The sequence below is a fragment of the Oncorhynchus clarkii genome, chromosome 20 (assembly GCF_045791955.1).
Source record: "Oncorhynchus clarkii lewisi isolate Uvic-CL-2024 chromosome 20, UVic_Ocla_1.0, whole genome shotgun sequence".
NCBI classification, from domain to species: Eukaryota; Metazoa; Chordata; class Actinopteri; order Salmoniformes; family Salmonidae; genus Oncorhynchus; species Oncorhynchus clarkii.
This window is the reverse complement of record NC_092166.1, coordinates 70316717-70328965: the sequence shown is the minus strand read 5'-3', so window position 1 is coordinate 70328965 and position 12249 is coordinate 70316717. Positions and strand designations below refer to the sequence as shown.

The 12249-nt window shown below is 47.2% G+C and overlaps 1 protein-coding gene across 1 annotated transcript in view; it reads left to right on the top strand.

Annotated features, from left to right (window-relative positions):
* The window catches only part of LOC139376842 (SHH signaling and ciliogenesis regulator sdccag8), a 57231-nt gene that overhangs the window by 40818 nt on the left and 4164 nt on the right, over positions 1–12249 (top strand). Inside the window, exons 16-17 of the mRNA XM_071119793.1 lie at positions 634–765; positions 10979–11105. Of these exons, the coding sequence (XP_070975894.1) occupies positions 634–765; positions 10979–11105 (259 nt within the window). The remainder of the gene's footprint in view (positions 1–633; positions 766–10978; positions 11106–12249) is intronic.

Genomic DNA, 12249 nt, shown 5'->3' with positions numbered 1-12249 from the left:
CCAAGCAGTTGCCATAACAAGCGGTGATGAAGCCAGTCAAAATTAGTGTTGCACATTTCTGGGAACGTTCAATAAATGACCACATTTTCCCGAAATCCCAGTTGGACGATTCCCAGAATCAGGAGGGAATAAACAGGACATCTGGAATCTTCCAACCAGGATTTCTGGATAACCAGGGAATTTATTGAACATTCCTGGATTTTTGCAACCCAAGTCAAGATGCTCTCAATGGTGCAGCTGTAGAACTTTTTGAGGATCTGAGGGCCCATGCCAAAGCTTTTCAGCTTCCTGAGGGGGAAGAGAAATTGTTGTGCCTTTTTCACGACTGTGTTGGTGTGTGTGGACCATGTTCATTCCTTAGTGATGTGGACACTGAGGAACTTGAAGTTCTCCACCTGCTCCACTACAGCCTACAGCAAACGTACTTCACGTGCTATTGAAGAACAGTGCACACTGTTTTGGGGAAACATGTCATTCAATACCAACTGTCACGCAACGTAGCAGATTATTGAAACAAACTGAACACACCCCTGGTTGGCAACAAAATTACATCTCTGGCAAGACTGATAGCTGAACACTCAATGCCGTTAAAAGCAACAATTGTAAAAATGTATTTGTATGTGTGGTTGACAGGCGTGAGGTGGAGCAGCTCTCCCTGGAGAAGGATCATCTGGAAGAGAGTGTTGGGAAGCTGAGAGCTCGCTGTACAGAGATGGAAGAGCAGTGTGTACAACATGGGAGGATGCACCAGCGCATGAAGAACAGGTATTAACTCGCGAACACACACACACACCCTGGTCTACCCAAGCACAGGGATAGCTGATATGGAATAATGGAAGGATATTGCTAAGCCATGAAGTGCGAATTGATTTTCTAGGATCAATCGCTCTCATGTTGGAGTACTGTAGCGATTTAAAGGACTTGTTGAAAGGAGAAGATGAAGAGTGAAAAGAATTTGAAGTCTAAACATCCCGGCGGTAGAGATACAGTACAGTGTATGCACTAGTGGTCAGTACAGTAGCACAGTATCTGGTCTACAGTAGTCTTTTTAAAGACTGTTGTGTTGCGGGGGCCTCTTCCCATCTGACTCGGGAGGGTATACAGAACTTACTATACGGCCCACAGCGCTGAGCCCAGGGCCGCTTGGCACACAGCCTGGCAGTGCCACGTGGGTGAGGGTGTGTGGGCGTCAGCTCCGTGCTTCGGCGCTCCACTGAGGATTCTTCTAGGAGCCTGTATCCCCCGCCCGCCCCCCACCCCCGCTCCCAACGTAGCACTACATATTGTTTAACACCCACTGTCAAAAACGTGCCGGGATGAAAAACAATAGGTAAAAAGAAGTTGAGAGAGAATCGCAGCTGTACGGTCTGTGACGTTGTTCACGTTGTGAATCCCCATATTGCAGGAGACACAGTGGGAGAATAGAGTTCTGTTTTCTACAGGTGTGTAGAAATTTAAAATGTGTCATTTTTTCTTTCCAATTGAGTTGTACTATCAGTTATGTTTGGTGAATCTTGTTTGAGCACTGTAATTGAACCTTGAAGGCGAGCTTCGTTTTTACTGCGAAGACGTATAGGTACTTATTTACAGTGATGGCAGTTCTTGTCTGTTGTGATTGCATTGAAAGGATCGAGAGAAATCTGGAGCCTGGTTTAATCTTTAATGTACCTACCTCACAAATGTAAAACAAGATCTCTGTTGTTAAAGAAGTGGAGATGTGGCTGCGTACAATTATGAGAACCATTATGACTCGTGAGGCATTTAGTTTGAGATTCTGGTGTTTTGCCAAGTTCCCTTCCTCACTAATCCCAGCAGCACTATGCTAAGGGTGATTCTCCTGTGTGTTCAGTGCTCTGGGAATAGGTGGCACAGCGGGCATGCTGCCCTGGCACACGGGGTTAAGGTGTACGTGTTAACAAGCAGGTGCAAATGGGTTCACCCAACATGCAAATAACCAAGGCTCTGCCGCTCTCACATATTCTACATTGAGCGCAATCTGTGCTGTGAAGAGCTGCAACAGCGTGGCGCGTATGAAACATTTGGAAAATCAGCTTGATTTATTTTTACATTTGGGGAGAGAATGCCAAGCTACACAGGGGTTTTAGCACACAATGTTTTCGCTCCTGCATTTATTTATTTATTATAGTATTTCTGTGTTTTTTGCCCGGAGATTGGGGAGAGATGTCCGAGACACAAAGTATGCAACATGATATATATTGTATGGAACACAATTTAATGATTTGAAACACAGCCTAGTTATCTGGCTATAACAACATTTTGTTCAGAGAATGTATCAGGAACTAACATGTTGCATTGTGGTTTGATATTTGATCTGTCATTTTATTCAAGACACATTTTAAACACAGCTCCTGATTTGAGGCTCTGTTTTTAATTATGATGAAAATGATATCATAATCAAAGTGATTAATCAAGAGTAGAATAGTATAACTCATTAAAACACTGTTGTGATAAAGGGTTAACCGCATCACATTAAAACTAAAACATTTTATTAGAGTAGGTATTATCTATTCAGAGATTTTGATTTAGTTAGTATTCCAGATGTAATTTTCCTAAATGATCCAAGGACTCTCATGTAAAGCAATATTTTATAGTGTAAGACTTGGACTAATTGACAGCGGATGCATCCTATAAATTGCATAAGGAAAACTTGTTTCTGAAGCATTTGTGTGATGTGTAGTTGAAGATGAATCAAATGATTCAATCAATATATTGAATTGAATTGAATTATATGCAATGAATAAATAGATTATTGAATTGGATAGGTTTACACAGTATGGAGTCAGTTATCAAATTGCCAAATTGTGAATGATTCTTTCAAGAGAGAAAAACAAGTTCCTGGTGAGCATCTTTGTAATGAAGTAATTGGGTAAATAATATAATGACATGTTTGAATTGTTTCAGTATCGTCATGTATTCTGTTCCTCATGTTTGAGTGTCTATAGAAAGCAATAATTAGTTGGATGATAGAAGAGATTCAGCAGCAGGCAGATTTTTCCTTCCTCAACAGGAATGCAATTAAGTCCTGGAGTTACAACTGTAGCTTAATCAAGCACACTCCAGTCCTATTGACACCGCTTTCTCACCTGTGCACTGTGTAATCTATCAGATTTATCATTACATTGACATGTGTATAGAAATGATCTTCAAGAAACTAAGCTACATAAGTGAATTGAAAAGTTGTTTAGGGTTTAGGTTGTACACCAATACACTTTAAAATGTTGTGTGTACACCACTGCTCTGCCCCGTCGCTTCAGTTGTTGTTTTAACCGCACTTCTGCCCGTCTGCACCAAGTGCCACACCGTCCCTTCACCCCCTGCCAGCATGCTCCTTCAGCAATTATCACCAACACTCTGACAAACACACACTGGCGTCTTGCATCACGGCCCTTTAAGGAGAGCAGTAATGCATACGCAGATGTGCCGCTAAATCTACTGGCTTCTGTCAGCCATATGGCCCCATAAAGAAAGGTGGTGTGCGTGTCTGGAGTAGAAGAGAGAGAGAGAGCTATGTGTGGAAGAGGTGCAGGCAGTTGTTGGAGCTGTGTTGGGCAAAAGGCTCCAGGAGATTGGATAATAGAACAAACGGTGGACGACGGTCCGGGAACAGCCTTGCCGCTGCTGGGGGAGACCGAAGGCCCCCAGGCGAGGGCTGCTTCATCTGGTTCTCTGCCACCCACCCCCTCCTCTTCTCCTCCCACCCCATCTTCTTCCCCCAACACACACTGTGCTGCCATCTCCCCAAAACAAGAAGACGCTCCTCAAACTTTTCATTTGCAAATGAAGTTGGCAGAGGTAAGGAAGATGCAGAAGGGGTTGTGTGTGAGAGAGAGAGAAGCGCGAGGGGGGAGATGATTTGTCTATTGTGATCCTAGAGGAGTGGTTATTATACTTGATTAATCTGACCTCCATTTCAGTAATTTACTAATATGTGAGCAGAATGGGGGGGTACAGTACGGTGTGAGCAGAATGGGGGGTACAGTACGGTGTGAGCAGAATGGGGGGTACAGTACGGTGTGAGCAGAATGGGGGGTACAGTACGGTGTGAGCAGAATGGGGGGGTACAGTACGGTGTGAGCAGAATGGGGGGTACAGTACGGTGTGAGCAGAATGGGGGTACAGTACGGTGTGAGCAGAATGGGGGTACAGTACGGTGTGAGCAGAATGGGGGGGTACAGTACGGTGTGAGCAGAATGGGGGGGTGCAGTACGGTGTGAGCAGAATGGGGGGTACAGTACGGTGTGAGCAGAATGGGGGGTACAGTACGGTGTGAGCAGAATGGGGGGTACAGTACGGTGTGAGCAGAATGGGGGGGTACAGTACGGTGTGAGCAGAATGGGGGGGTACAGTACGGTGTGAGCAGAATGGGGGGTACAGTACGGTGTGAGCAGAATGGGGGGTACAGTACGGTGTGAGCAGAATGGGGGGGTGCAGTACGGTGTGAGCAGAATGGGGGGGGTGCAGTACGGTGTGAGCAGAATGGGGGGTACAGTACGGTGTGAGCAGAATGGGGGGGTACGGTACGGTGTGAGCAGAATGGGGGGTACGGTACGGTGTGAGCAGAATGGGGGGTACAGTACGGTGTGAGCAGAATGGGGGGGTGCAGTACGGTGTGAGCAGAATGGGGGGTGCAGTACGGTGTGAGCAGAATGGGGGGTACAGTACGGTGTGAGCAGAATGGGGGGGTACAGTACGGTGTGAGCAGAATGGGGGGGTACGCTACGGTGTGAGCAGAATGGGGGGGGGTACAGTACGGTGTGAGCAGAATGGGGGGTACAGTACGGTGTGAGCAGAATGGGGGGGTACGGTACGGTGTGAGCAGAATTGGGGGGTACGGTACGGTGTGAGCAGAATGGGGGGGGGTACAGTACGGTGTGAGCAGAATGGGGGGGTACAGTACAGCAAGACAGTTTTAGACCATGTGGTTTTTCACCCTTCATGTTTTTCCTTAATCGAAATAATCATACAATGTTCACGTTTGTGAAAATATGAGATAGGAATGGAATCAGCATATCAGAGGCTATATCAGGACAGTCTTCCAGCCTGAGTTCCCTTTACTCTTCAGTATGGGCTCGTTGTTCTCCTTTCTCCCTCTGGGTGGCACTGATGCTCCCTCTCTCTCTCTTCATCCTTCCATCCCTTGCTCTGCCTCTCTGTCTCACCCAGCTGGCCTGTGTAGCCTGGGGCTGAGGCTGGGCGGCCTGCTGAAATAGCATTGTCAAACGGTGGCTTTACAGCTCCGATGCTGTACGCCGGGCCGCTTCCCAGAGGCATGCAAGCTGGAGAGCTGTGTTACTAACCAGAGCATCACATCAACAGACCTCTCAGCGTCCCACCGTCCACAAAACCAACTAAAACAGCAACATTAGCTCTTTTAGAACTATGACTTTCATTGGTTTAGTTTGTTATTTTGGAGTTTTGTTTTGTGTAACAGTTTGTGGTTACATTACTGTGGTTATTTTGGCTCATTTTTACCACCAGACATTGTTTTTATTGGGAGTATCTAAAAAAGGTCTAAGTTTAAAAACAAAATTTTTAGGAAGACTGGATGCTGTGTTTAGCTTGTGTTCTATTGGAGACCAGGACTGTGTCAGCAAATCCACTGTTCTGTTGTCTACGTGAGCTATTCATTATGCCAATAATTACATGGATTAAAGATATTAAATCAATCTAATAAAGGGTACCATGATCAACAACGGGCCAGTCTATTCCTAACAGGTTGGGGGTATGATATTCATCATGGCCTCCGGGCATACACTACACCCACCCCTGTGCCATGCCAGGCTTAGGCAGGGTAGGTTGGGCTGAGCTGGGGTGGGTAAGGTTTCTTTTAAGGGGGGTGAGGTGGGGTGCTGAGCAGCTGTAGTCGTGCTGCCCCTGGCGGTATGGTTTTAACCAGGCAAGCCAAGGCAGTCTGCCTTCATTCTTCACCCCCTCTCCTCACCCTCTATCCCCCATGATCCCCAATCTGGGCTGGGTTGTTAGTGGTGGTTCATCTACTCCCATTCAAATGAATATTGCATAATGACAGATTGAACATGGGTCAGACTCTTGCTAAGGAGATATGCTTTTTCCTGTGACCGTATAATGTCCCTTATGTTAGTGCAAAGTGATGCCAAATTCAGACTTCTATCCTCACCAAGTTGTATTCTATAGGTTTAACTGGAGTTGTTTGGATGGTCCTAATGTTATACTATAGTATTCGGTTCCAAAGAAGTTTCCAGGGTATAATTTATTTCCAGGACACCCCCCCCCCCCCCCCCCCACTGTTTTAATAAACCGGTTTGTAAATTCCTGGATCTGTGTGTGTTTTCTGTTGGACAAGCCGAGCCAACACACCTCTGAAAAACCATCCTTCTCAGGTGATATTGGGTTGTGCCAAGCAGGAGGTAGACTAGAGATGGGTAAATGAAGAGAGTAGACTAGAGCTGGGTAAATGAAGAGAGTAGACTAGAGCTGGGTAAATGAAGAGAGTAGACTAGAGCTGGGTAAATGAAGAGAGTAGACTAGAGCTGGGTAAATGAACAGAGTAGACTAGAGCTGGGTAAATGAAGAGAGTAGACTAGAGCTGGGTAAATGAAGAGAGTAGACTAGAGCTGGGTAAATGAAGAGAGTAGACTAGAGCTGGGTAAATGAACAGAGTAGACTAGAGCTGGGTAAATGAACAGAGTAGACTAGAGCTGGGTAAATGAACAGAGTAGACTAGAGCTGGGTAAATGAAGAGAGTAGACTAGAGCTGGGTAAATGAAGAGAGTAGACTAGAGCTGGGTAAATGAACAGAGTAGACTAGAGCTGGGTAAATGAAGAGAGTAGACTAGAGCTGGGTAAATGAAGAGAGTAGACTAGAGCTGGGTAAATGAAGAGAGTAGACTAGAGCTGGGTAAATGAACAGAGTAGACTAGAGCTGGGTAAATGAACAGAGTAGACTAGAGCTGGGTAAATGAACAGAGTAGACTAGAGCTGGGTAAATGAAGAGAGTAGACTAGAGCTGGGTAAATGAAGAGAGTAGACTAGAGCTGGGTAAATGAACAGAGTAGACTAGAGCTGGGTAAATGAAGAGAGTAGACTAGAGCTGGGTAAATGAAGAGAGTAGACTAGAGCTGGGTAAATGAACAGAGTAGACTAGAGCTGGGTAAATGAAGAGAGTAGACTAGAGCTGGGTAAATGAAGAGAGTAGACTAGAGCTGGGTAAATGAAGAGAGTAGACTAGAGCTGGGTAAATGAAGAGAGTAGACTAGAGCTGGGTAAATGAACAGAGTAGACTAGAGCTGGGTAAATGAACAGAGTAGACTAGAGCTGGGAAAATGAAGAGAGTAGACTAGAGCTGGGAAAATGAAGAGAGTAGACTAGAGCTGGGTAAATGAACAGAGTAGACTAGAGCTGGGTAAATGAAGAGAGTAGACTAGAGCTGGGTAAATGAAGAGAGTAGACTAGAGCTGGATAAATGAAGAGAGTAGACTAGAGCTGGATAAATGAAGAGAGTAGACTAGAGCTGGATAAATGAACAGAGTAGACTAGAGCTGGGTAAATGAAGAGAGTAGACTAGAGCCTCCCAGTGTAACTAGAGCCAGCCGCACATCCCCAGGCCACAGCAGGGCCAGGCTCAGCCTGTGAGACTAGGCTTACCGTACGCTCCCCGCTCCTCGAGCTGAGCCGGTGTGCCGTCTGCAGGTTCCTCAGTACACACAGAGACACAGACACTAGGTTCCCCCCTGGAACATCGCTGTAGGCCACACAGCAGTGCTGCTCCACACTTTGTTATACAAACCTGAAGAGTCTCCTCTGTTCCACCGCTAGCCTCCATCCTGTAAACAAACAAACAAACAGCATCACCTGGGAACTTAGGCACAAGCTGTGGGCGACGGCAGGTCTCTGTTGCAGAGGTGTGTGTGTGTGTGTGTGTGTGTGTGTGTGTGTGTGTGTGTGTGTGTGTGTGTGAGTGTGAGTGTGAGAGAGAGAGATTAAGTGTCCATAAGAGCGATAATCAGATTTTGCCTGGCTGGCTGGACGGAAGTGTACACATTGGAAGGTGCTTGTAAATCAAGGCACATTTGGCAGATCAGCTTCAAAAAGTTTGGTTTCATATTTAAAAAGAAAAAAGACAGATTGATAATTTGCTGTTGCTTTTAGGGAGTGTGTGTGTGCGTGTGTGTGTCTCTCAGTGCATCCGTCCTGTCTTCAGTTAGCCTGGGAGCCAGCAGATGGTGTCCTTTCACCAGGTCAGCGGGGAGGCCTGAGCTCGGCCATCTATGCCATCCATCCACCCGCCCCTCCACCCAACCAGCAGTGGGCAGAGCACAGGCAGCAGTGGGCACTGGCCAGCCAGTCATCCAGCCAGCCAGCCTGGGCAGGGGGAGAGCCCAGCGCTAAGCTGTATTAAAAACCTAATTAAGTTGTGTGCCAGTAAATGTAGGGCAGTTATTGGATTTGCTGCTTTGGCTGCTGGACGGGCCCCTAATTTAATCAGACCCCCATTGTGATTGCTTCTTCGGAGGAGGAGTTCGCCTTTTTTCTTCAGTTTGAGCTTTAACCCCCGCTTTCAACCTCTTGCCTCACCCCTCCCCAGTGCTCTGGGTTGGGGTTGAGGCGGCTGGCTTGGGGTTGAGGCGGCTGGCTTGGGGTTGAGGCGCCGGGGCTGGGGGTTGAGGCGCCGGGGCTGGGGTTGAGGCGCCTGGGTTGGGGTTGAGGCGGCTGGCTTGGGGTTGAGGCGGCTGGCTTGGGGTTGAGGCGCCGGGGCTGGGGGTTGAGGCGCCGGGGCTGGGGTTGAGGCGCCGGGGCTGGGGTTGAGGCGCCGGGGCTGGGGTTGAGGCGCCGGGGCTGGGGTTGAGGCGCCGGGGCTGGGGTTGAGGCGGTGGGGCTTGGGGTTGAGGCTGCTGGGTTGGGGTTGAGGGGGCTGGGTTTGGGGGGTGAAGACAAAGGTGGTTTTGGAGCTGGATTAAGGTCAGGAGGATTGTGTAATTAATAGGCTAATGTGTCAGATTGAAACAGCAGGGTTCCTGAAGTGGCGAGGTAAGGTGTTGTGTTGGTGAAAGCATTAGTTACAGAATTACACAACCTGTTTAAGTGGTTTAATACGCATGGCATTTTCACTGACATCTTAAAATACATCTTGGCTGCCACTCTTGACTGCTGCTGCAGGTTGGCCTTTCACAAGAGTGCTGTTATAACAGGGTCATGACCTTTTATCACCTGAAGGAAATTCAAATTCCTCTGGAAAATGTAACAAAATTGATCATTTATCATATTTATGGGAAATGTTTTTTTAACCACTTTAAAATAATACCAAGGTCTCTACAAGAATTATGTTCAATTTCTTAGCTGCTCCTATTAACCGGCTTGTCTTGTGGCATTTCAAAATGTCCCTCACACTCCTATAGTACGTTTGCAGTACAGTACAGTCCAGCGTTATGTTCAGCACTCATTTCAATGATATGCAAAAACATCAAATGTCATCCATAATAAGAATGTTATTATGTCCATTTGATGGCCTCGTCATCACGACTCAAATGGCAGCAAGATGCATCATACAAAAGAGATTTTCATTACAAAATGTACCCGTTTTCAAAGTTTACCATCTAGACATCTCACTGCGTCAAACCTCTTGAAAACCTCTGAAAAGTCATTCTCCTCCCCCACGTCAGTCCTGTGGAGTGTTTCCATCCATGGCTCTGCGGGGCTCCGGAGCTGGGTGTCTAACGTGGCGGTGTCCTCCCTGCTGTGTGTCCGTGTGGGGGCGGGGGCCGGCTGACGCAGGCTGCATCCCCAGATCTGACAGCTCGTTGCCAGGCTCTGGAGGCCAGGCGAGGGGGAGGCAGCAGCTCCAGCCTCCAGCGCAGCAGGGCCTGAGCCCGGGACAAGCTGGCCAGTGCAGCCGGGGACGGGGAGGGCCAAGGAGGGCCCGCGTGCTCCAGCTCTCACGGGGGGGAAGCGGGGGCCGCCTGCTCTGCCTTCCTTCCCACTGCACAGACGGCACTGCCCCAGCCAGAAGGAGAGGGGCATCTGTCTCCCCCCTTCAGCAACAGCTAGAGGCCTCCCCTCGCATGGCGCCTACTGTGCTCAAGGAGTACATCCCCTCCCTGGGCACCCGGGCCCCTCCTCAGCTCCACCATGGCCCTGGCGACGTGCCCTCCTGTGGGATATAGGACACTGGGACCTGACCTGGATCTCATCTGATCCAAGGACCCATGATGGTGGATAACTATAGCCCATGGACAGTCAAATAATAAGCTATAGCCATCCCATTCTCACTACTATACGGATAGCCTATCCTGTGTATAGCGGTCCACTTATGCTAATGTAAAGCATTCCTCGTGTGTGAGTTAGCTCTGTGTTATGGGGGAGGGGCCATGTTTAGTTGGGCTGATCTGATGTGTTTGTTGGACGTTGAGGGCCTCCCCAGCCTCAGCTGAATGGACCCTTTGTATTGGGACACACTGGGAAGAGGGAGGCCTCTTCTTCTGAGGGGTATTTGGCATTGTCTTGCCCCTTAGTTTTATAACTATACATCATATACCTCTGATGACAAAGATCATCAAATATATTTGCAATATGAGTCCTCCATTTTGTGCTGTTGTCATGTGGTGTTGCTACAATGTTGTGTTGTCTTAGTCTTGCTTTATGTAGTGTTGTGGTGTCTCTCGTCATGATGTGTGTGTTGTCCTATATTTTATTTTTAATCCTAGCCCCCCCACCCCCGTCCCCGCAAGAGGCCTTTTGCCTTCTGGTAGGCTGTCATTGAAAATACGAATTTGTTCTTAACGGACTTGCCTAGTTTAATAAAAATAAAATAACTGGATCTGTTGCTCAATTCTATTATTTTTATCAATCTACTTTGTCTATCATATTCATCTTGTTCATCATATGTGTCGGAAAATATTGTGTTGAATTGTACATTATACAAGGTGTTGCATTGACTACTGTGCTGTGTTCACTGTGTCTGTACTGTGTGTGTATCCTGTAGACTGCAGCAGTTGGACCAGCACAGTCAGTCCAGTGCCCAGCAGGTGATGGAGCTGCTTGCCAAACAGAACCTGTTGATGCAGGAGCGCCACCTCCTCACTGGAGAGATGCAGAACCTACGCATACAGGTACAGTCAGAACCATGGTTGTCATCTACACTGAATTTACTGTTCATCTCTATAGATGGTGCTGGGTACAGCTCACCCCTGCACCCGAACCACAGAGACAAGGCCACACTATCACTCAGAGAGAGGGCGAGAGAGGGCAAGAGTGAGTGAGAGAGAGCGAGAGAAAGAGAGAAGAAGAAGGCACACAAGCGCCACAACAGCTGGTAGCCAGGGCCGCACATCACGCAAGACTAGGCGCTCCACAGATGCTCTTCCAGATTGCTGCTAAAGGCGTGTCAGACAGAGAGGGAGAGACAGAGGCTGACATTCTTAAGAGCTTAAGGAGATGGAGGAGAGCCCTGCCGAGTGCCTCTGTTCTCAGCTGCTCTAATGCTGCCAGGCTGTTGTTTTTATCAGCGTTAGCACTTCTGGATTCCCCTCTGAGCATTACTCTAAGAACCACCAATGTGTTGCTGAACAGAACCGCACAGTCATTCCAGGATAGTGCCATTTGAGTCAATCTTAACTGAGGGCGAAAACCTGAATCAATACTGGCTGAGGCTCTAGTAATATGTGAACTCCAGCAATGTGTCCAGTCATGGCTCTACATTTTTTAAACAAATTGTATCACTGGTGCTCCCAACTTAGTTAGTTAGGAGCAGCATAAAATCCAGGAGCCCCAGAAAATCTGATTAAAAAAAAAAATCGATTGAGATACAGCCTGTATTCTTGGGCCTATATTATGAAGTCTAGCTACTGTTGAAACAAATGGTGTACCCTAGAAACTAAAATGCAAACATATGAAGACATTTTTGATTATAAAATCTACAATGTTGATACAAATGCCTGTTATTGAAATGAGTCATTTTGGTAATATTAGGTTTTTACATTGAAAGTCACGTTTTGTGAGTGATGGCATGCAAGAGATCTGTCATTCAATCATTGCTCTCCTGAAGAAGCTGTCCCTTTTCCTTTCTTCTGTGCTCACAAAAGTTTGGATATACTGAAGTTACCAGGTTGTTAATGAGGTAACATAACTGAACAACGTGTAAACAAATGATTAATGCCCTGTGACAGTTTAAGGTTAAACCTAGCGCTTAAGGGCAAGTAAATGAAAGGTCGCTGGTTCGAATCCCCGAGCCGACCAGGTTAAAAATCTGTTGAC